Source organism: Psammomys obesus, unplaced genomic scaffold (genome assembly GCF_907164565.1).
Source record: "Psammomys obesus unplaced genomic scaffold, mPsaObe1.curated_primary_1811, whole genome shotgun sequence".
Lineage (NCBI taxonomy): Eukaryota > Metazoa > Chordata > Mammalia > Rodentia > Muridae > Psammomys > Psammomys obesus.
In genome coordinates, this window is record NW_026596057.1 from 13,465,901 (window position 1) to 13,487,994 (window position 22,094).

General features: G+C 41.6%; 1 protein-coding gene across 1 annotated transcript in view; it reads left to right on the forward strand.

The window, feature by feature from the left end:
- Positions 1–22,094, forward strand: part of Soat1 (sterol O-acyltransferase 1) — a 45,220-nt gene that overhangs the window by 11,192 nt on the left and 11,934 nt on the right. The window contains exons 3-8 of the mRNA XM_055624651.1: positions 4,709–4,767; positions 15,972–16,123; positions 17,557–17,616; positions 19,954–20,061; positions 20,516–20,798; positions 21,539–21,617. Of these exons, the coding sequence (XP_055480626.1) occupies positions 4,709–4,767; positions 15,972–16,123; positions 17,557–17,616; positions 19,954–20,061; positions 20,516–20,798; positions 21,539–21,617 (741 nt within the window). The remainder of the gene's footprint in view (positions 1–4,708; positions 4,768–15,971; positions 16,124–17,556; positions 17,617–19,953; positions 20,062–20,515; positions 20,799–21,538; positions 21,618–22,094) is intronic.

Here is a 22,094-nt window from a genome sequence, read left to right on the forward strand (position 1 = left end):
TAAGAGCACTCACCACTCTTGCATAGGATCTGGGCTCAGTTCCTAGCACCCGCATAATGGCTTGCAACCATCCTAACTCCAGTTCTAGGGAATATGACTCTTCTGACTTCCTCAGGCACCAAGCACGAGCATAGTGCACAGATACATATGCAGGCAAAACATTCATATACACATAAAATAAATAAATCTAAAACAAACCTTGTGTATGTATGAGGCAGAGACACCGAGGTCTGCCAGGCTTACACAGTGAGACTATGTCTCAAGAACAAACACCCAAAGCAGAGAAAGCTGCTTAGGGAGAGGGCGGCACATACCTAAGGGTGGTGTGGGCTTTCCAGGAGTGTCTCAGTACCCTTGTTCACCATCTCAGTGGCCGGTATCCTTCCCAGAATTTGTCAGGCACTTTCTCCCTCCCCTTTTCCAGTAAATGAGATCACTGGGTTTCCTGAGGTGCCTTGGGTACGATTACAATCTGATAAGTAAAACTGTGGGTCATAAAGGTTGCTCAGAGAATTAAGGCCTGTTTTTAAACTGTGAACAAATTCCAGTCTTGCTTTTGAGATTGCCAGAACATTGTAGATTTACATCCAGAAAAGGAGTTTATGTTCTCAGGCATGATCCAGTGCTGTTTGGACAGCCTTTCTTGGTTTTTCCAGACAAGACTTCTCCTTAGCTCTGGCTGCCCAGGAGTTCTGTGTAGAGCTATATAGATCCATCTACCTCTGCCTCCCGAGCACTGGGATGAAAGTCTGTGAGAACATTCTTATTGGAGATGTCTCTTCAAGGGCTATATTCTCTGTTACCAACCTTTACTGAAAAATTTAATTTTGTTGGGGTATTTATTTTTTATTTTTTTTTATTTTTGTATATAGGGGTATATGCATGTCTGAGTGAAACTGCCAACAGAGGTAGAGGCAGGATAATTAGGGGTTCAAGGTTTCATTTACACAGCAAGTTTGAGGCTAGTCTCAGATAACTGAGACCTTGTCCACAAAACAAACAAACAAAAAACCAGAACAACAACAAAAAACCAAACAAACCTTACTCTGTGAAAATTCCTAAGTTTAACTATTCTATTGGCCTTAAGATGGCTTTCTTTTATCCTTTTTCAAGATTTACTTTTATAGTTGGGTATGGTGGCGCACGCCTGTGATCCCAGCGCTCAGGAGGCAGAGGCAGGTGGATCTCAAGCTAGCCTGGTCTACAAAGCAAGTCCAAGACAGCTAAGGCTACACAGAGACTCTGTCTCGAGATACAAAAATAAAAAATAAAAAAAAATTACTTTCATTTTATGTACATTGGTGTTTTGCCTGTTTGTATATGTGTTAGGGTAGCAGATCCCCTGGTACTGGAGTTAGAGACAGTTGTGAACTTCACGAGGGTGCTGGGAATTGAACTTTTGGAAGAGCAGTCAGTGTTCTTAACCCCAGAGTCATCCCTCCAGTCTCTTGCAGATGTCTTTCAAATGACTCTTACTTTTAACCCTTCATGGCAAGCATGGATAAAGCTAGGATGAAAGTAGTCTAAGAAAATGGTCAGTGGGGTGTTTTAAGAAAAAAAAAAAAAAAAAAAAAGGAGGAGGTTAAAAAAATATTTATGTATATGAGTATTTTGCCTTCATGTGTAGGTGTGTACCACTTGTGTGCCCAGTACCCACGAGGTCAGAAGAGGGCGTTGGATTTGCAGATGGTTGTGAGTCACCATGTAGATGCTAGGAATCGGACCCAGGTCCTCTACAGCCTAATCTCCAGCAATAATAAAAAATTTTAAATCAGCCACAAGGAGAGCAACAGAACCAATAAATCTGAGCACAAGGGTCTTTCCTAAGACTGATACTCCAACCAAGTACCATGCATGGAGATAACCTAAGACCCCCTACACAGATGTAGCACAGTTCAGTCTCCAAGTGGGTCCCATAGTAATGGGAAGAGGGAGTGCCTCTGACATGAACTGATTGGCCTGCTCTTTAATTTCCTCCCCTGAGTGGGGAGCAGCCTTGCCAGGCCACGGAGGAAGACAATGCAGCCACTCCTGATGAGGCCTAATAGACTAGGATCAGAAGGAAAGAAAAGAAGACTTCCCATATCAGTGGACTTGGGGAGGGACATGTGTTGAAAAGAGGGAGGAAGGGAGGGGTTGGGAGGGGAGGGGGAGGGAGCTACAGGGGGATACAAAGTGAATAAAGTGTAATTAATACAAAATTTAAAAAAAAGCAAAACAAATAAAACAGGAAAAGGACAGAAATTTTTTTTTTTTTTAATCAATGTGGCCTTCAGTAGGCAAGAAAAACTTGCTTGTTAGCTCCTGTGCATTAGCTAATTCTGTACTTGCTGCAAGCAGACGAATGTAAGAGCTGAAACCTGGAAAATGACTTGTCACCTTGTAGCACTGTGGGTCCTGGGAAACCAAACTGAAGGCTGCAGCTTAACAGCAAGTACCTTCAGCAGCTGAGCCATTACCGTCCCGAGCTGATTCACCATGCAGCTGGTGACCCAGAAAACAAGTCTGTAATAGCCACCTTTTGGCAAAAGCGTCCTAAATGCAATGTTGTAAAGCGATGCGAGCTGATATTTGACCCAGGGTAAAGTCCCAGGACTCTAACAAGTCTTCAAGCGATTTTCTTTTCTTCTGGAGAAATTGTTTTGGCATATGCTTACCATCATTTTTCTTTATCATTTGAGACTCTATCTACCTATACATACATATATATACTTACATACATATAATAAAATATTCAAAACACACTAAATAAATAAATAAATATGTTTATTTTATTTACATTGCTAGGGGTCTAACTCAGGGATTTAGCCCAGGCATCCTACCACTGAACTATACTCCCAGCTCCTTAGCTCAAATATTAATTGTCACAGTTTCTTATACACATACACACACACACCTACCCCTGTCCTTCTGAGTATTATAATCCTGTTTGTGTACCTGTCCTCAGAGTCCAAAGGAAGAATTTCATGTCTACAAAGTAGGTTTGGAACCGAATAAACAGATGTCACCTATCTAATAGCATTGTTGTCACAAAAGTGCAGGATTATTAAGGGAACAGCAGAGAAAGGGTGTAACTTGGCGTTGTTTTCAAAACACATTAAAGTCAGATTTTGACCCTCGAGGAATAGGCTATAAACTATTTTTTTCTTATGGTGTGTGTATGTATGTGTGTGTGTGTAAACTCAAGCCTGAGGACAACTTTTAGCAGTTGGTTCTTTACTTCAAGCACGTGGGTTCTGGGATTGGGCTTTGGTCCTCAGGCTTGCTGGCAGGCAGGCGCCTTTACCCCTTGATCTATCTCAGTGACCAAAAGAATTTTTACTAGATCGGTACACCAGCCAGTTTAGCGCAGCCTAGGAATAATGCTTAGATGTGTCTGATAGAGGTTTATCAGTGTTAGCTAACTTAATTCATGGCAAGTAAACATTGCACAGAGCCTAATCTTCTCTTCTCCTCCTCCTTTTTTCTTTTGTTGTGATTGTCTTTCTGTATCCATGGCTGCCCTGAAGCTTACACCTCAGGAGGCAAAGGCAGGCAGGCAGAGTTCAAGACCTGCTTGGTCTACATAGCATGTTCCAGGCCAGTCAGGGATACACAGTGAGACCCTGCCTAAATAAATAATTTATGCGACAAGCTAATGTCATTGCCCCTGCTGCTTCTCTTACAGTCTGTAACTGGGAGGAGCTCCTTTGTTCTTGGAACTCTATCTATTAGAACTGTTGAAGACCTTGGCTCATTCCTTGACCTTCCCGGCCCGGGAGGGACTGTACTTATCTGCTGGTAGTCTGGGAACACAGCTTGAGTTTCCTTTTAAACAAACACACTCGGAGGTTTTTGAGATAGCAAAAGTTTAGGTTTCAAAATCCACTGAAGTGTCACAGGTTTTCAGGGAGACTGGCCATCTTTTGAAGGAGGGACGGACTCATTTTCATTCTGCTCCATTCTGTTCCCTTCCAGGGCACCGAGGACGTGGCCATATGGGTCCTTAACTGTAAGGTGGCATTCTGTTAGACTTCCTATTCTGAAGTGCAAACAGGCCCTAGGTTTTGGCATTCTGTAAAGAACTAGACTTTGGGTCCTGCTCCATGACAGGAGCACATGCGGTGTGCATTTGGTCAGAATCTGTGTGCTTGTCACATATTCCTTAGGGTTCTTGCTTCACCTATCCTTTGTTGTGTGGACTTGGACCAGCTTGCAATGAGTCTGTTTAAGATTTTTTTTTTGAAGTTTAATTATGTATTAATGTGTGTGCATGAATGCACATGTGAGTGCAAGTACCCTGTTGGCTAGAAGAGGGTGTCGTAGGCTCCAGAGAAAAGGGCAGGCAATTGTGCACAGCCTGACTTGAGTGTTGGGAACAAGCTTAGGTCCTTTGCAAGAGCAGCAAGCACTCTTAAGCACAGAGCTTTAAACCCCCCAACCCCAGCAATGAACCTTAAAAGCAAGCCCTTTCATTCTTAATGTTTTATTCAGGATCCTCATAGTCTCAGGTAAAGATCTGTTCTGGGAGCTAATCTCTCACATTGCCAGAAGTGGACCCATAGCTGCCTGTGTAACCGTCTCAGATTGCCTGTGCTTCTGCTGTGTTTTGCATCATGATGTATGCATTCATCTTCACATTTGCTTGCTTTTGACTTAATGGTTTTCTGCTGCTTCATAATCAACTTAAAGCTGGGTTTTAAACATTCAATTATTTTCTTTCCCTTAGGTCACATTACCATGAAACAGTTGATAGCCAAGAAGAGGCAGTTGGCAGCAGAGGCAGAGGTAAATATCTTTTCTTTTTTTTTCCCCCAGAAGTAGGAACACAGGGTTTTAGGTAAAGTAACATTTAAATATTCTTAATTTATTTAGTTAAGTTTTATTTCATTTTTTAGACAGGTTCTCATGTAGCCCAGGACTGACCTGGCGTTCCTGATCCTCACATCTGCTTGTTACTTTATTACTGTTATTGTGACTGTATGTTGGAAGTCAGACAGCAATTCTCTCCTTCTGATTGAACTCGGGCTGTCAGACCTGGCAGCCAGCGCCTGTACCAGCTGAGCCATCTCCCTGGCCCAGCCCCATTTTTGTTTTTATTTATTTTTAGTTTTTTTAGATTTCCCCATTGAATCCAGGCTGGCTTGGACAGTGGCTCCTCCCACTTCCACCTCTGCAGTGCCCACGTGCTGGCCCATTATCTTCCTGTGAGAGTTATTTGCCTTTCTCGTTAGCTGACGTTGTGCCATGGACAGGAAAATAAGATCTGTCACTTTGTCATCCACGTAAGGACACACATTGCCCTTCTCTCTGGTTCAATCCGTCAGTGTCATCATCCGGCTTTTACAAGCAAATCTCTGCAGTGAACTCTGTGAGCAGCTGATTGTGGCCATGCTTGTACCGTGTGCTTGTGAAAGTCCCTGCCATCTGCTTCCATTAAATGTCCTGAATCTAGAAGCTAGTTACCTGTCCGGGAAGTAGAAATCATTTTAAAAACTAGTGTGAAGTCATTTTAAGTGTTGGCAGACTGTCCTGTGAACCATGTAGGCTCGGCAGTGCCTATATGAGGTTTTCCAAAAATTTGTGATTTTAATTTGACTGTGTTCAACTTTTTCCTCTTCCAATGAGATTGCTATTAAAGTTGACTGACGAAATTGAAAATATACTCAGTGTCCAATGACCTGTTTTAGTTTTCCAGTTCCCTTTCAAGGCCATAAAAATGTTATTTCCCTTTCTTTTACTTTGTTTAAAACATAGTAACTTTCTTTAAAACTTTCTTTAGCCTTGGATGATGCTCTCACCAGAAATATTAGTACAAGAACCTATTCGATTAACATTAATAGATTATTTTCCACACATCATACTCTGAGTCCGTGGTTCTCAGCCTTCCTAATGCTGAGACTCTTTAATACAGTTCCTCATGTTGTGGTGCCCACAACCATAAAATTATTTCTTTGCTACTTCATAACGGTATTTTGCCACTGATAGGAATCATAATGTAAATATCTGACATGTGACCCCTGTGGGGTTACAACCCGCAGGTTGAGTACCACTGCTCTAAGTGTATTTATGATGCCTGCTGAACCGCTTTATAAAGTGGTACTCAAAGAAGCTGCTAACTTACATTTTATTTATTTTATGCGTGCGTGGGTGTGTCACAGTGAGTGTGTCGGGCAGAGGACTGTTGTGGGTTGTTCCCTCCTTCCATCATGTGGGTCCCAGGGGTTGCACTCAGATTTTCAGGTGTGATAGCAGCTGTCCTCACTGGCTGAGCCGTCTTGCTGGTTCAGTCAGTGCCTTTTCTAACTAGTACTTCATTGCTCCAATGAAAGGGCGACAGGAAGTGCAGAAATGGGGAAAGTTTCACAGATGTAAGTGAACTTTTTGGGCTTGGTTTTGTTATTTTGGGACAGGCTTCCAGTCAAAGGTCAAACCTCACTTTTTTTTGTTGTTGTTTGTTTTGTTTTTTGTTTCACTCTGTAGCCTTGTCTGTTCTGGACTGTTATAGACCAGGCTGGCTTCGAAAACCCAGATCCGCCTGCCTCTGCCTTCTGAGTGCTGGTATTACAGGCATGCACCACAGCGCCCAGCTTCAAACTTCACTTTCTATTTGGCTATGCAGATCTGGCTATATTCTTCTGAATTTCTTTTCTCATTTTACTCATTTGAAAAAACTAGAGAGACTGTGCCCTTGGGAATGTTTGGCCTTTCAGATAAAGATGAAAGAGCTGTCCATGTTTAGTGTAGACTCACAGGACTTGGCCTCTTCGCCTGCCTAGCACTGTGCTCATGCTGCTAGGTTTTGGAATTTTTTTTTTTTTTGTTTTGTTTTTAAGACAGGATTTATTTTTTATTTTATTTTATTTTTTTACCTTGCAGCAAGATCTTACCTTGTAACCCATGCTGGCTTTTAAACTTGAGATATTTCTCCTGCTTCAGCCTTCCAGGTGCAGGGTTTGCAGGCATAAACCACCATACCTCACCTATTGTTCTAGTCTATTTTATGGTTAATGCAACGAAAACAAAACATCAAAACTAGTCAAGGGATAATGATTTTCATGACAGGGGATTGAGGAACACTTTTTCCGTATGCTCTATTTAATATCTCTGAAATTGGAATAGATACACTGGGCTATGTGTACAATTTATATTCTGTCTTCTTCCTTTCCCTCTTTTTCTCCCCTCCTCTCCCTACTCCTCAGGAAGCAGGGTCTCTTGTATAGCCCAGGCTGTACTCAAACACACCATGAGATTGAATTTTGTGTTGAACTTTTGATCTTAGTCACTCTTCATGGCATGTGACAAGTCTGGAGAGGAATCTTTAATCTTAGTACCATACAGAAATCAGCTTCATCTAGATTAGATAAAATTCTTTAAAAATGAGAAGATAACTGGGCACGATGACAAACACTTGTTAATTATTCCAGCACTTGTACAGTAGATGGAGGAGGATGAGGTGTTCAAGGTGTCAAGTTTGAGGCCTGGGCATTTAAGACCCTGTCTCAAAACAATGCTAACAATAAAACAACCACAAAAAGAGAAGATGCTTTGCTTTCTCCTCTGGTAACACTTTTACTAAGAAAAAAATGCTCACAGTTTAAGATTTTATCCTATTGTTATATTGTAACACCGATTGGTTTTCCGAGCAGAAGGAATATATTTTCTTACACACTTTTTTTTCTCATTGCAGAGAACCCCTAAGAGAAACATTATAAAAGAGAAATAGCTACCAATTAAATGCTTGCCACCAGGAGATAGCATTTTGTCTTATTTTCTTCCTGACTATTTGTTTTTCCTTCCTGTCATGCACACAGTTCTGTGTAGATACGTGTGTAGAGCTTGCATCTATCTGTATAGGGAGGATATGCACACACACACATGCACATTGCTCTCTGTTTAGTTTCATATTGTTCTTAACATTTTCTGCTTGTATGTTATATATTTTAATGTGTTTTCATTTATAGTTCTTTGTGTGGATGTCTCATTTGTTAACTATGAGGAATATAATTTTACTACTTCTCTACTTTGGATTTTCATAAAGACTAATGAAGAAGTGAAGGAGGTAGATAACATGGGAAAATAAAATATATCCCTTGGTGACGGGGTGTGGTAGCACACACCTATAATCCTAAAACTCACTAGGCTGAAGCATTTCAAGTTCAAAGTTATCCTGGGCTACACAGTAAAACCCTGTCTTTAATAATACTAAACAACTAACAAAACATTTGGAAGGTAAAGATACATAGGCTATTTAAGTGGATAAATATGTTTTGGCTTAGTGTGGACTGATACAATGACAATATTGTAGACTAAATTGGGTGATAGCCCAGTGTGAATACTGACACAAGGTCTCTCTATCTCAAGTGGGCCTTAAAGTCTGTAGGCAAGGGTGACTTTGAACTTTGCTCCTTTGGCTTTTCTATCTTATAAATGATGAAATGTCAGGTCGACAAAGTCACGGGTGGTTTTTGCTGTGCTGACAGCAAATCCCAGGCCTCCTGAATGTTAGGAACATTCTGACAACTGATCTGTATCCACAGATGCTCCCTGTCCCCTCTTACCTTTTGAAACAGAAGTTCAAACTGCTCACCTACGCTGGTGAGACTGGAAGCAATTCTCCTATTCTAGCTTTCCATGTACTGGGGTTACTGTCCCGTACCACCAAGTCCAGCTTGCAAACCCCTGTTTGCATTCAGTGATTGACTTAACTAAATAAGGCCTTCACATTACCTGTCATTTTCAGGCTACATGTACACATAGACTTTTTAATTCTTTTAGACAGGGTCTTTCCATGTAGCTCTGGCTGTCCTGGACTTGCTATGTAGACCAGGCTGGCCTCAGACTCACAGAGATCCATCTACCACCTACATTTGCCTCCCAAACACATTTGATATTTTGTAGTATTTTTTTTCTCCCTAAATTTTTTTTTCTTTATGGTACTGTTCATATATAGAAAAATATTTCAGATAGTTTGGTGGAAAGCAATACAGTGTAATGAAATCTGAGGTTGTGTGGACCCAGGTTTTCCCCAGCTCAACAGGTTCTGGGATTTCTGCAAATTTACCCGCTTCTTTAACTAACCCTCTTCACTCCAGGCTGGGGATGGAACACAGGGCCTCTCCCCAGCTCAGTCAGATCTGTCACCAAGCCATAGCCCTAGCTCTTCAGTTGACTTTTTAAAGTTTAGGTTTCCTATGTGTAAAATAAGAGCTATAACGCTTACTTGTTTAAAGGCTAGGGATACTACATAGAAGCCCCCAACAGAGATCATAGCAGCCATTTAATAAACAGTGGTCATGGTGATTTTTTAAAATTCCTTTTCCCTTCAGAGCTTCCAGGAAAAAAAGTCAAGGTGTGGTGTTTTGTTTTTGGATTTAGTTTTATTGATTTTTTTGAAACAGGGTTTTTCTTTGTAGTAGCCCTGGCTATCCTGGAACTCCCTCTATAGACTAGGCTGGCCTCGAACTCAGAGATCTGCCTATCTCTGGCCCTGAGTGCTGGGACTAAAAGCCTGTGTCACCACTGCCCAGCTTTGACTCGTTTTTAGTAACCCATTTTAATATTCTTTATAACAAAGATTATCCAGGAGAGTTTGGAACTGGTTGGTTCCACTGTTGTTGGGAAATTACAAAGTCATTGAAGTTTCTTTTATGAGTGCTGGGTGCATAATATACAAATAGAGGCGGTGTTTAGCTAGACATGGTAGCACATGCTAGGAGCACCCTAGGAGGCTGAGGCAGGAGGATCACTTCCAGTGATCCTGGTCAGTCTGGGCTAGACAATGAGACTCTGCTTCAAAAGACTAAAAAAAAAAAAAAAAATAAAAAAAAAAAAAAACAAAAACAAAAAAAAAACCAAAAAACAAAACAAAACAAAAAAACCCAAACCATTGAAGGCATTAAAAGTTGGGAAGGCAAACAGAAAAAAAATAGAGATAAGAGCTTTTCAAATGGAGTTAAGTACAATGAAGGAAAAGAACCAGGAGGGACTTTCCAGGGCAGACCACAGAGTCAGTGGAGTGGTCAACCCAGAATTCGGCCCTCCCTGTTCCTTGTGGTGCTTCTTTTGTCTAGAAGGGCCAGTTTCTGTTCTGTGCCACTGTGAGCTTGAAGGGTTGTCAGCTCTGAGCCAGGCACTGAGTCAGAAACAGAACAATTCCCAGACTATGAGAGGTAGCGTGGAGTCAGAGAGTCAGCAAAATCTTCCTTAAAGCCGTCTTTGAAGAAATTGTGATTAAGGCATGTGGGTTTTTGAAAGTTGCTAAAAACCTGTGCCCGGATTGGCTTGTTCTGTGCTGCTTTTCTCAGCCTACTTGGACATTTCCCAGCCTCTGAAAGAGTTATTCATCCACAGCCGCTGCTCTTTTCTCATTTCGGCAGTCACTCCAGGGTAGCTTCTTTCTGGGAGCCTCTGTGGAGGAGCTGTGGGTCACAGCACAGTTGTAAATCTCTGCCTAAGATGTCAGTCCATCCTTGAGCATCTGTCTCACCCTGAGCATGTGTGCAGGCTCCTAACCACAGGATTCTTAGCTGTTCCCCATTCTTAGAATCTTTCAGGTGATCTGATTCAGGTGCTTGTTTAAAATAGATGGTTCATTTGAGCTCCAGAATACCGTGCATTTGTTTACTGGGTTTCTGTTTGTTTGCCTTTTGTTGTTTTGAAAGGGGTCTCATTCTGTAGCCCAGGATAGCCTGAATACATACAGAATTATGCTGGTTTTTCCTTCCAGCCCCAAGCTCCCAGAATAAAGACTTGTGAAACTCCAAATGTATTTACAAATAGATTGGCCATATAGCTAGGCTCTTCTCTGTCTATCTCGTAACTTAAATAACTCATTTATTCTAATCTACATTGTGCCACATGGCTGGTTACCTGTGCTCAGGTACAATGCCTCTGTCCTCCTCTCATCTTCCTGGGTGATTCCTCCTACACCTGGCTCTATCCCAGAATCCTTTCTGCCTGCTAGATGTCCTACCTTCTGTTCCCTGCCTCAGCTATAGACCTTTACCTTTCTATTGACAGTTGATGCTTCCGTTCAGACACAAAATATTCTCTCTACACAGAATGGCCAGCAGTCCTCCTGCCTTAGTCTTCCAGATGCTGGGATGATTGCTAGATCATCTAAACACTTTTCCTTTTCAAGTCAGCGTCTTTCTTCCCCCTCTACATCTGTCCATCCATTGGGGTCCATTGGCTGAGTGAAATTAATATGAACAGATACAGGTTTGAGAGACTGCACCGTGGCACTTCAGGTGACTCAGCTTTTATCCGGACTTACTGTGCTCACATTTTGGATTCTAAAGAGCAACAATTTCATGTGCTTGGGGATCTTGGAAGGCAGAGGACCCCTTTATTAGCTGTATCTTTCTGTTCCGTCTCCCAGAGGGGGTGATCATATAAGCGGTCGCTATAGTCCCCACAAAGGCGTTTTTTTCTGGGTCCCAGTCGCAGCAGCTTCTGTTGTCTTTAATTCCTCAGAGAAAGAAAGACATTAAGACAGGAACATTAGGCACTAATTATAAAGCTGTATATAAGAAGTGTTTCATTTAAGTGATTATTTGGATTCCTGAAATCCAAACTTGAGCTCAGGGAGAATAAAAGGCAGGAGTTGATCCCGATGAAATGCTTTGTGTGCCCTTTGCCATGTCAGAGAAAACTGGAAGCCTTCTACTTTACTCTGGCTGTCACCAGTACTGCCTGTAAGTGCTGTCTCATAGTGTCCTGCTATCTTGTTGCTCAGGGCTGTCCTTTCTGTGTCACGCTGTTGATCCTCATTGTTACACAAATGCAAAGGTTCTATGTTCATCTGTCAGCAAGCAGTGGATAAGAAGTAAGAGCTGTGTCATAGCCAGGCGTGATGGCACATGCCTGTAATCCATATTCAGGAGGCTAGTGCAGGAGGATTGCCTTGAGTTTGGGGCTATCCTGGGCTACATAGCATGACTGTCTTAAACAAAGAAAGAAAAAAAAGACTCATCAATTAAAATGATTACATATATGTACGTGTGTGTGTGTGTGATGTATGTGCATTGTGTATGTGTGACACTGGTGTGTGCCATGGTGCACATCTGGAGGTCAGAGGAGTCAGTGCTCTTTTTCTACCCAGGCTTCCGGAGCATCAGACTTGGGTTGTCAAGCTTGAACTCTGAGTGCTTTTACCTGCTGAGCCGCCTCGGTGACTGCCTCCCCAACCCTCTAACTAAGAAGGCAATTATTTAGTTGACATTGAATGAATGAAGACCTGACATTTGTATAACGTTCTTTCCCAAGCTGCCGTGCTTTTACTGCCTTAACTTGATACTTGGGTGTGTCACACTGGTGCCGGGGTGTGAGGAGTGCTGGCGTCTTCACCGTGCCTCAAGAGCTGGGCCTCTCTTCAATGCTGGTAAACGTGGACGCTTGACTCCAAGCACAGGGAATGCCGAGGCCTTGTGTGTGCCTTGCCCCTTCCCCCGTTCCTTACTTCAGCTCTTAGCACTTTCTGTTCCAACCATGAAGGACTCCATTCCTGATATTTGTAGAACTTACCAAGGCCATTGCCACACTGTCAACACCACAAGGACGGGTCCTAGTTTGTGCATTATTTACTGCCTCTCTAGTGCCTCAGACTGCCCAGAATTTGTCCTAGCCCTGGCTGAGCAAAGGATCCTGCCCCTTCTCTTTTGGTTTTCTCCTTCCTCAGATAAAGCACTTTACTTTTTAAAAAGTTTCATTTTCGGGCCTTGTGTGGTGGTGCATAACTTTAATCCCAACACTTGGGAGATACAAGCAGGTCTTATATTTCCAGCCATATCCTCTGTGAGAACATTTTAGCACATTCTCTTTGCCCTTCATACAATTACGTACATAGACATTTTTAGGCTTAATTTTTTTGTTTTATTTACTTATATCTATCTATCTATCTATCTATCTGTCTGTCTGTCTGTCTGTCTGTCTATCTTTTAAGGCAGGGTCTCACTTAGAACAGCCCAGGTTATTTTAGAGCTCACTGTTTAGCTTAGGCTGGCCTCAAACTCATTGTATAGAATATATAAACATATTCAAAGGCTGGGAAGTATTTGTCTTAAAATGTTAACAGCTGGCGGCCCCAAACAGTAACTGTTGTCTATACTTTTTATTTGTATGGTTTTTTTTTTTTTTTTTTTTTTTTGAGACGGAATCATCCTGCTTCTGTCTCCTGAGTGTTTGGATTACATGTATGCACCACTTCACATGGTTCTCCATATGTATTTTCATAAGATGCATTTACATATAAAAGTACACACACTCTTACAAGTTTTATAATTATGTGCAAATATTTAGATGTATAACTGTACACATATATTCGTATTTTGTGATTCGCCAAGTACATAGTTATGGAGGTAGGAATAAATATCATATAAACAGCTGTGATACAGAATAGCATGCTTTAAAATGTAAACTGTGGGGGCTGGAAAGAAGGCTCGGTAATTAAGAGCACTTGTTACTCTGGCAGAGGCCGTGATTTGGTTCCCAGCACCCACATAGTAGTTCACAACCAGCATCACCGAGTTCCAGAGGATCTGATGCCCTCTTTTGACCGCCACAAACACAGGGTGCACAGGGTGCACATATACACACAGGCAAGGCAGATACGATGAATAGTTTTGTTTTTAGTGTTTTTAGACAGGGTTTCTCTGTGTAGCCTCGGCTGTCTTGGACTCACTTTGTAGACCAGGCTGCTCTCAAACTCAGAGAGATCCACCTGCCTCTGTCTCCCTGAGTGCTGAGATTACAGGTGTGCACCACTGCCCCTAGCTAAAGGTGAATCTTTTTAAAAAGTTGTTTAGAATATCAATTGTGGGAACTTGAGAGCAAAGGGATATTTTTAGGGGGAAAAATTGGGGTAATTACATAATATAGATATAATGCGTTGCTTTTTTTTTTTGTTTTCTTAATAAAAATATTATAAAAATTGGCTCAAGTATATGAGGACATTTGCTCAGCCATGTTTGTAGCAGATTTATTTGTAATAGCCAGAAGCTAGAAACAACCCAGATGCCCCCCAATTGAAAAATGGATACAGAAATTGTGGTACATCTACACAATTGAATACTATTCAGCAATAAAAAACAAGGAAATCATGAAATTTGCAGGCAAATGGTGGCAACTGGAAAAGATCATCCTGAGTGAGGTATCCCAGAAGCAGAAAGACACACATGGTATATACTCACTTATAAGTGGATACTAGATATATAATATAGGATAAAATCTGTACACATAAGGGAGCTAATCAAGAAGAGTAAGATGGGTAAGATGCTCATTCCCCATTCAGAAAGGCAAAGAGGATGGACATCAGAGGAGGGAGAAAACAAGGAACAGGACAGGAGCCTACCACAGAGGGCCTCTGAAAGGCTCTACCCTTCAGGGTATTGAGGCAGATGTTGAGACTCAGCCAAACTTTGGCCAGAGTACAGGGAATCTTATGAAAGAAGTGGGAGATAGTAAGACCTAGAGAGGACAGGAGCTCCACAAGGACAGCAACAGATCCAAAAATTCTGGGCACCGGGGTCTTTTCTGAAACTGATACTCCAGCCAAAGACCACTCATGGAGATGGCCTGGAACCCCTGCACAGAGGTAGCCTATGGCAGCTCAGTGTCCAAGTGGGTTCCACAGTAATGGGGACAGGGACTGTCTCTGACATGAACTGATTGGCCTTCTCTTTGATCACCTCCTCCTGAGGGTGGAACAGCCTTACCAGGCCACAGAGGAAGGCAGTGCAGCCAGTCCTGATGAGACCTGATAGACTAGGATCAGAGGGAAGGGGAGGAGGACTTTCCTTATCAGTAGACTAGGGGAGGGGCCCAGGTAAGGAAGGGAGAGTGGGATCGGGAGGGGAAGAGGGAGGGAGCTACAGGAGGGATACAAAGTGAATAAACTGTAATTAATAAAAATAAAAATAAATTAAAAAAAAAAAGAATTGTCTCCTTTTTATTTTCTGTGGGGTGTGTGTGTGTGTGTGTGTCAGTCCAGGGTGATGTCATACTTGCTTTGCCTCCACCTCATTTCTACCATCGTGTACCTTTGATGTTAGTGTCCTTTGTTAATTTCCTAGATGGTTTCCTTTAGCATCCTTCCAGGAGACTTAGAGACTTAGGTATGTCGTCAGGCATGGTGCCTTGTGGCTGACTCCAGCACTTTGGACATGAAGGCTGGAAGGTCAAGGACAGCAACTTTAGGCCAACCTGGGCTACCTGAGATCTTGTTGGGGGAGGGGGAAAGAAAAAAGGTGGAGGGCATACATTTTTAATGAGGTGTACGGTATTTCTTTGTTTTCGGTCACCATGTCTGAAACTACAAGTCAACCATAGAGATTATTTCTTCTGCTTTTACTCCATGAACTCACTTGTTTGGTGTGGCTTTCTATTGAAATATAAAGGAATCCCTTTAAAGAAACAGTAATGACCCACAAATGTTGTGATTATTAATATTTACTATTGACTTATCTTTTAGGTAATCAGCGGTTATTATTCCTAAACCAGCTGTATACCTAAATCACCACACAGAGACTAGGATTTATTTAATTAACCTAGAGCACAATGCTGGCCAATAGTTACTCCATCCTAAACCTCCAAGCCCTCATAGTTTCCTACCATTCAGGTTTCACCCATTATACTTGCTTTTAGTCATATCTTAGGTCCGGTTCATCTCTCCACGTGGTTCCAAGACCTCTCCTCCGGCTTGTCTGCCCCTCCCTTCTTTTCCTGTCTCTCCCCTCCCGACCAGGATGTCCCACCCTATTCTCTCCATTGCTCAGCATTGGGACTGGTTGTTTAATTGACAGTATAGAGAACAAATGGTGGCATGTTTACGCAAAATTGAGACAGGTGATGCAATGTCCAGATTGAAACCAGAGAGTGGGGTAGAGAAATCAGCATTTGAGTGAACAAGGGTAAATTGTATACATTCCAAAAGAACATACCAACACACAAGCTTGTGCTGATGTTTTCCTTTGTTTGTTTTAAAACTTGAGGAACTGAAGCCACTGTTTCTGAAGGAAGTTGGTTGTCACTTTGATGACTTTGTGACCAACCTCATTGAAAAGTCTGCATCTCTGGATAGTGGTGGGTGTGCTCTCACAACCTTCTCCATTCTTGAAGAAATGAAAAGCAACCACAGAGCCAAGTGAGTATGTGAGCTGTTGCCTCTCATGACATCCACTCCAGGATATGGAGAGTGGTCAGAATATGGAGAGTAGTGAAATGCCCCGGTCACACTGTATCGCCCCTTTTACTTTATATTTTAAGTCAGATTCTCACTCTGTTTCCTTGGCTAGCCTGGGATTTCCTATATGGAGGAGGCTGGCCTCAGACTCAGAGAGATCTGCCTGCTTCTGTTGCCCAAGTATTCGGATTAAAGATTTTTTCCTCTTAATATGGGGTTCTGTTCATTTTATTTATTAAATAGCCTTAAATATTTTTAACAGTCATTTATTTTGTATGTATGTGGGGAACATGAAATACATAGTATACATGTAGAGGTCAAAGGCCAGTTTTTGATTGTCAGTTCTCTCCTTCCACCGTGTGGGTCCTAGATGAACTAAGGTTATCAGATTTGGTGACAAATCTCTACACCTGCTAAGACATCTAATGGCCTAGTATTGAATTATAATGTGTGTACATAACCTCCGTAAGCTGCGCTCCTCATGGTGAGGTTTACAGTACAGTTATTTTCGTGGTACAGATTAGTGCAACTATTTGTGAGATCCTACATCAGGGATTGAACCCAGAGCCTGGCTCCAGAATCCTTGCTTTCAACTGCATCATTCCATGCCTGCTGTACTGTATTCAATGCCCTATGGTTCTATGTGTTTTCCCGTTTGTTCGGTCACCCAGAATAAGAAGGGAAGGTATCAGTGGCTGACATGTGCTAATTTGCCATTCCAGGCACTTTGCCAGTCCCTCCTAGAGAAGGGTTTTGAGAAGCAATAGCCAACAGCAGTGCCCAAAGTAAGATGGTTTGCAGGGCGCTAAAATGTATGTTTTTATGACCCAAAAGCAGCTGATACGATCAGCAGGTTGTTGGAAGTTGATGCAAGGAATGTTAATGTTGGGAAGAGTTCTGTAAACATCAGGGCGGAAGGTGCTTCTGCCATGCCCGAGTGCAGCCCTTGGTTTAACCTGGGAGGAGGAGAGAACTGACTCCTGCAAGTTGTCCTCTGCCTCCACACATGCATGTGTCACTCTCCCCAAACCATGTAAAAAGTAAACAGACGTCGGGGCAGTGTGGACACATCAGTCACAGTGCACAGTGTGGTGGGGCTGCGCACTGCTGCAGGGGCTCCGAGGGCGGGAGGCCTGGTGCTTCAGCTGGATGTCTGACCCATCTCCTGCCTAAGGAAGTCCGCATGCACCCACCTCAGATCACCGTCACGAGTGCTGAGATAACATGCCAAGTTATATGTGCAGTGCTCAGCTCTAGACTTGAACGGAGGGGGTCAGGGAATGTTAGTGAGCCAGTGCAGTTGCTGGTAAGCAAAGCACCCTCTTGCTCAGGGGATTAAGCGTCTTTTTATAGTCTCTCTACCTACGTTTTGTTGTAATTTTTTTCTTTTCCAGAGATCTCAGAGCACCTCCAGAACAAGGGAAGATTTTTATTACAAGGCGGTCTCTTTTAGAGTGAGTGATAAATTGCTTTTGTTAATTATCAGTTTGATATAGGAAAGAAAAAACTGTCCTGATTTATAGAATCTGTCTGTCTATTTGTCTCTCTGTCTGCCTATATCTATCTATCTATCTATCTATCTATCTATCTATCTATCTATCTATCTATTATCTATCTATCTATCTATCTGCCTGTCTACCCATCCACTCATCCATCCATCCATTTATCTATCTACTACCTACTTATCTATCTATCTATCTATCTATCTATCTATCTATCTATCTATCTATCTATCCATTCATCTATCTATCTGTGTGTCTGTCTGTCTGAAGTCCATATCATTCATGAACTTTGGTGATGTTTTTCTGTTGCTTCTTGCGTGTTTTCTGGTTTTCTATCTGGCTTCTCTAGGAAAGGTAAACATAAAAACAGCTATCTGTCCTTTGACAAATTCTTTGAAGTTTTACTACAGGGAATTGTTTATCCAGAGGGCTAGAGCAGAAGTTGTCCACTTGGGAGGAGTTTTGGAATTGCTGCTTTCTTAATATGTATGAGTTTTCTCACCTCATTTTCTTGAGTGAGATTTTTGATAGTTTTCTCAAAGCTCGTTTAAAAAAAAAAAAAAAAACAAACCCTGATTGTCTAACCCAGTGTTTCTCAATCTTCCTAATACTATGACCCTCTAATACAATTCCTCATGTTGTGGTGACCCCCAACCATAAAATTATTTTCATTGCTATTTTATAACTGTAATTATGCTACTGTTCTGAACTGTAATGAAAATATCTGTGTTTTCCAATGGTCTTAGGCAACCCCTGTGAAAGGGTGGTTTGGCCTCTTAAAGGGTTTGTGACCCACAGATTGAGAACCACTGGTCCAATCTTTTTACTATTGCATGTTATGACTGGATTGTGATAATTTATAAACCAAAACAAAAGGTGCACTTTGGTTGGAAGATGGCGGTTTCTTCTTTGCAGTTGTGTCCACTGGGATATTGATGGAATTTACCTGCATTAGGACAGAAGTTTGGGTTGGTGAAAATTGCATCAGGTGCTATAATGTACCTTTGTTTAAAAATGAGTTTTGTTTATTAAACAAAATAAGTTATATAAGGTAAACTGGTATGTACTGCCTATCCTTGACAAGAGGGCAAGAGTCTTCTAAATTCTGTTTATGTTGAGACTGGATTGTGATAAACACATAAAATAGTTTAAAATTTACTTCTGGAGAAAAACGCAGGCAACTAAAAAGGAAGAATCGTTATTTAAAACACTTTAACATAAGAATTGCATTATTGAAAACTTAAGAAAATGAAGGGAGCTCAGTGGTAGAATGTTTATCTAGACTTGCCTGAAGCCCAGAGTTAGTCCTCATTAATGGGAAGGGAGAAAGGGAAGGAGAGCAGGAGAAAGCAAGGGAGGAGAGAAGAAAAAAAATATCAGTTAAAATATACTTGAACTTAAAAAAAGGTGACCAAAGAAGTGGCTTAGCTAGATTTTTACTAGGTTTTGAAGATTCTTTAAACAGAGGCTTCAGAATGTTTTAGATCCTTCAGAGTTACCTAGAAGCTGTGCACACTTCCCAAGGCCAAGGCTAAAACCCTTGTTTCAGTTGGATTCAGAGGCGCTCACTGAGGATGAGTCACCCAGAAGGTCATGTCTGTTCAAACGAGAGCAGCTGGGCCTGACGTACCATCGGTCAGTGGAGGAAGAAGACGTCCTTTGGGAATGGCAAAGCTTATCGTGGGTGGGTGGCAGCTGCTTACTGTCATGAGCAAGCACTTAAATGAGTTAGTAAAACCAGGCCTTCTGGGGGTTCTGAAGTAGGGTCCATAGTGCTTCTTCAGTGACCGGCCTTTGCGCACACAGTGAACAGTGAACAGGGTTTTCTGGATGCAGAGTGCTCCTCTCAGAGAGCCATGCTGTTTCCGGTCAGCCGCTATCTTATTTGGAAAGAAAGTTTAAGAATCTATTATTTTTTATATTTAATTTCTGTATACTGAAGGTTTAATATTGTTCTGGTTTTGAGTTTTTATGTTTTGTTTATCTGGTTGGTTTTAGTGTTTTGAGACAGGGTTTCTGTCTCACAGGGTTTCTATAGCCCTGGCTGTTCTGGAACTCACTCTGTAGACCAGTTCAAGGCTGTTTTTGAACCCAGAGATCCACCAGTCTCTGCCTCCCGGGTGCTGGGACTAAAGGTGTGCAGCATCACTGCCCAGTTTTGGAAATTTTAAAGGAGATTTCTCAAAGATTAAACATCTTACAAACTGCTTTATAAAGTGTCTTTGTTGTGTGATGCTTGAAATGAAATACAGATTATTAACTTACGATTTACTTGCCGTGCATTTACAGCGAGCTGTTTGAAGTGGACCACATCAGAACAATCTATCACATGTTCATCGCGCTCCTCATCCTCTTTATCCTCAGCACACTCGTAGTAGACTATATTGATGAAGGAAGGTAAGACAAGGGGCCAGGTGGCTAGTCGATGTGTGAAAACTTGATTGTTCTTATTTACTTAAAAATTATAATAAAGCTAATAAAATCTAGGACCCACAAGTGATAGAAAACATGAAATATTTCTTTCTCTAAAGATGCCTCAATTCCCTTAGTATGATTATCTCCAGTTGTAACAGTTTTCCAGTAATTGATACAGCTTCATTCTTTAGACTGGAAAAAATTCCATTGTGTATATAAACCATGTTCTTCTTACGCATCCTCCATTTGTGGACATTTGGCTTGGTTTAGTAACCTAGCTGTTGAACAGTGCTATGCTTGACACCCATGAACTTGATGTGTTAATGTTGCCGTATTTTGAAAGCCTGAGAGAGAGAGAGAGAGAGAGAGAGAGAGAGAATGTTAAGTTCTGTAAACTCATTGCATATTAAAGGTTCACTTCTTTTCTCCTTCACAGGCTGGTGCTTGAGTTCAATCTGCTGGCCTATGCTTTTGGCAAACTTCCTACTGTTATCTGGACATGGTGGGCCATGTTCCTGTCTACACTCTCAATCCCCTATTTCCTGTTCCAGCGTTGGGCCCATGGCTACAGCAAGAGTTCTTACCCACTGATACATTCCCTCATCCACGGCTTTTTCTTCTTAGTCTTTCAGCTTGGAATTTTAGGCTTCATACCAACGTACACTGTGTTAGTGTACACGCTGCCGCCGGCCTCCAGGTTCATTGTTATACTGGAACAGGTAAGGATGTGAGTGCTGTGCTAAGGGGGTGAGGCTAGGCCTCGTTAAGTAGTGACGGTGATGATTTAGCGCTGCTGCTGTTATTAACTGGCGATAGTGCTGGATCTATGTTTATATGTAGCTCAACACCACATCTGTACAAGTCCTAATTTTTCTGTCACCTGTTCCCAAATCCTGGGCCTGCAGGCATGTGCTGTTATGACTAGCTTTAGATTTGAAGTGTTTAACTGGGCAATATTTTTAAAAATTCATTTTTAATTTTTAATTATTCATTTTTATTATTTTATATTAAAAAATTCAGTTATCTGGATCTGAAATATTTATATTGAACTTTTTGTTTGTTTTGTTTTGTTTTTTGAGACAGGGTCTCTCGACATAACCCTGGCTGTCCTGGAACTCACTATGTGAACCAGGCTGTCTTGGATCTCACAGAGATCCTCCTGCCTCTGCCTCCCAAGTGCTGGGGTTAAAGGTCTGTGCACCATTCTCAGCCCCCTTCAACAGATTTTTAACTTCTCAACTTTTTTTTTTAATAAACCTATAATACTTCTGTTAGGTGCAAGATAATTTGAGTAATCACATGTCCTTCTTTGGAAACTTTCCCCCTTTTATAAAGGCTAACTTGAGTTAGTTAATGCAAATTGAAGTTCTTTTATGTGAATATTACTCAGTGCAGTTCTGGAGTTACCAATAGGAGACAAGACAGAGATAGGAAATTCACTTTCCCTCTTTTTTGGCAGATTCGTTTGGTAATGAAGGCTCACTCGTTTGTCAGAGAGAATGTGCCAAGAGTACTAAATGCAGCCAAGGAGAAATCAAGTATGTAACCTGTCACCGTGAAGAATTATTGATAGAATATTTCATCCTTTGGCATACTGTGATGATGCTGCATTCTGTAAAGAGTATATTTCATTTTAAGTGCATGGGATGCATATTGATTTAGAAGACTCATTATTTCCTAAGTATTCTGTTTTGTCCTTTTCTCTGCAATGCAAAAAGTTTATCTTTGGACTTCTGTAGCTTAGCATTCATGGAATGTTAAGAGCCTCACTCTATCTGTGTCTGCTTCCTTTGCAAATCATTGCTTCTCACTCTAGAATTTCTATCTTAGTCACAGTAATGGCTTAGAGAGATGGACAGTACTGGGTTCATGAATATCAAGTCATTTTAGGGGACCAGAAAGCAGAACAGGAGCCAAGAGGTCATGCTGTCTTTCCCTGTTTGTTTGTTCGTTCTTTTCCTTCCTTCCTTCCTTCCTTCCTTCCTTCCTTCCTTCCTTCCTTCCTTCCTTCCTTC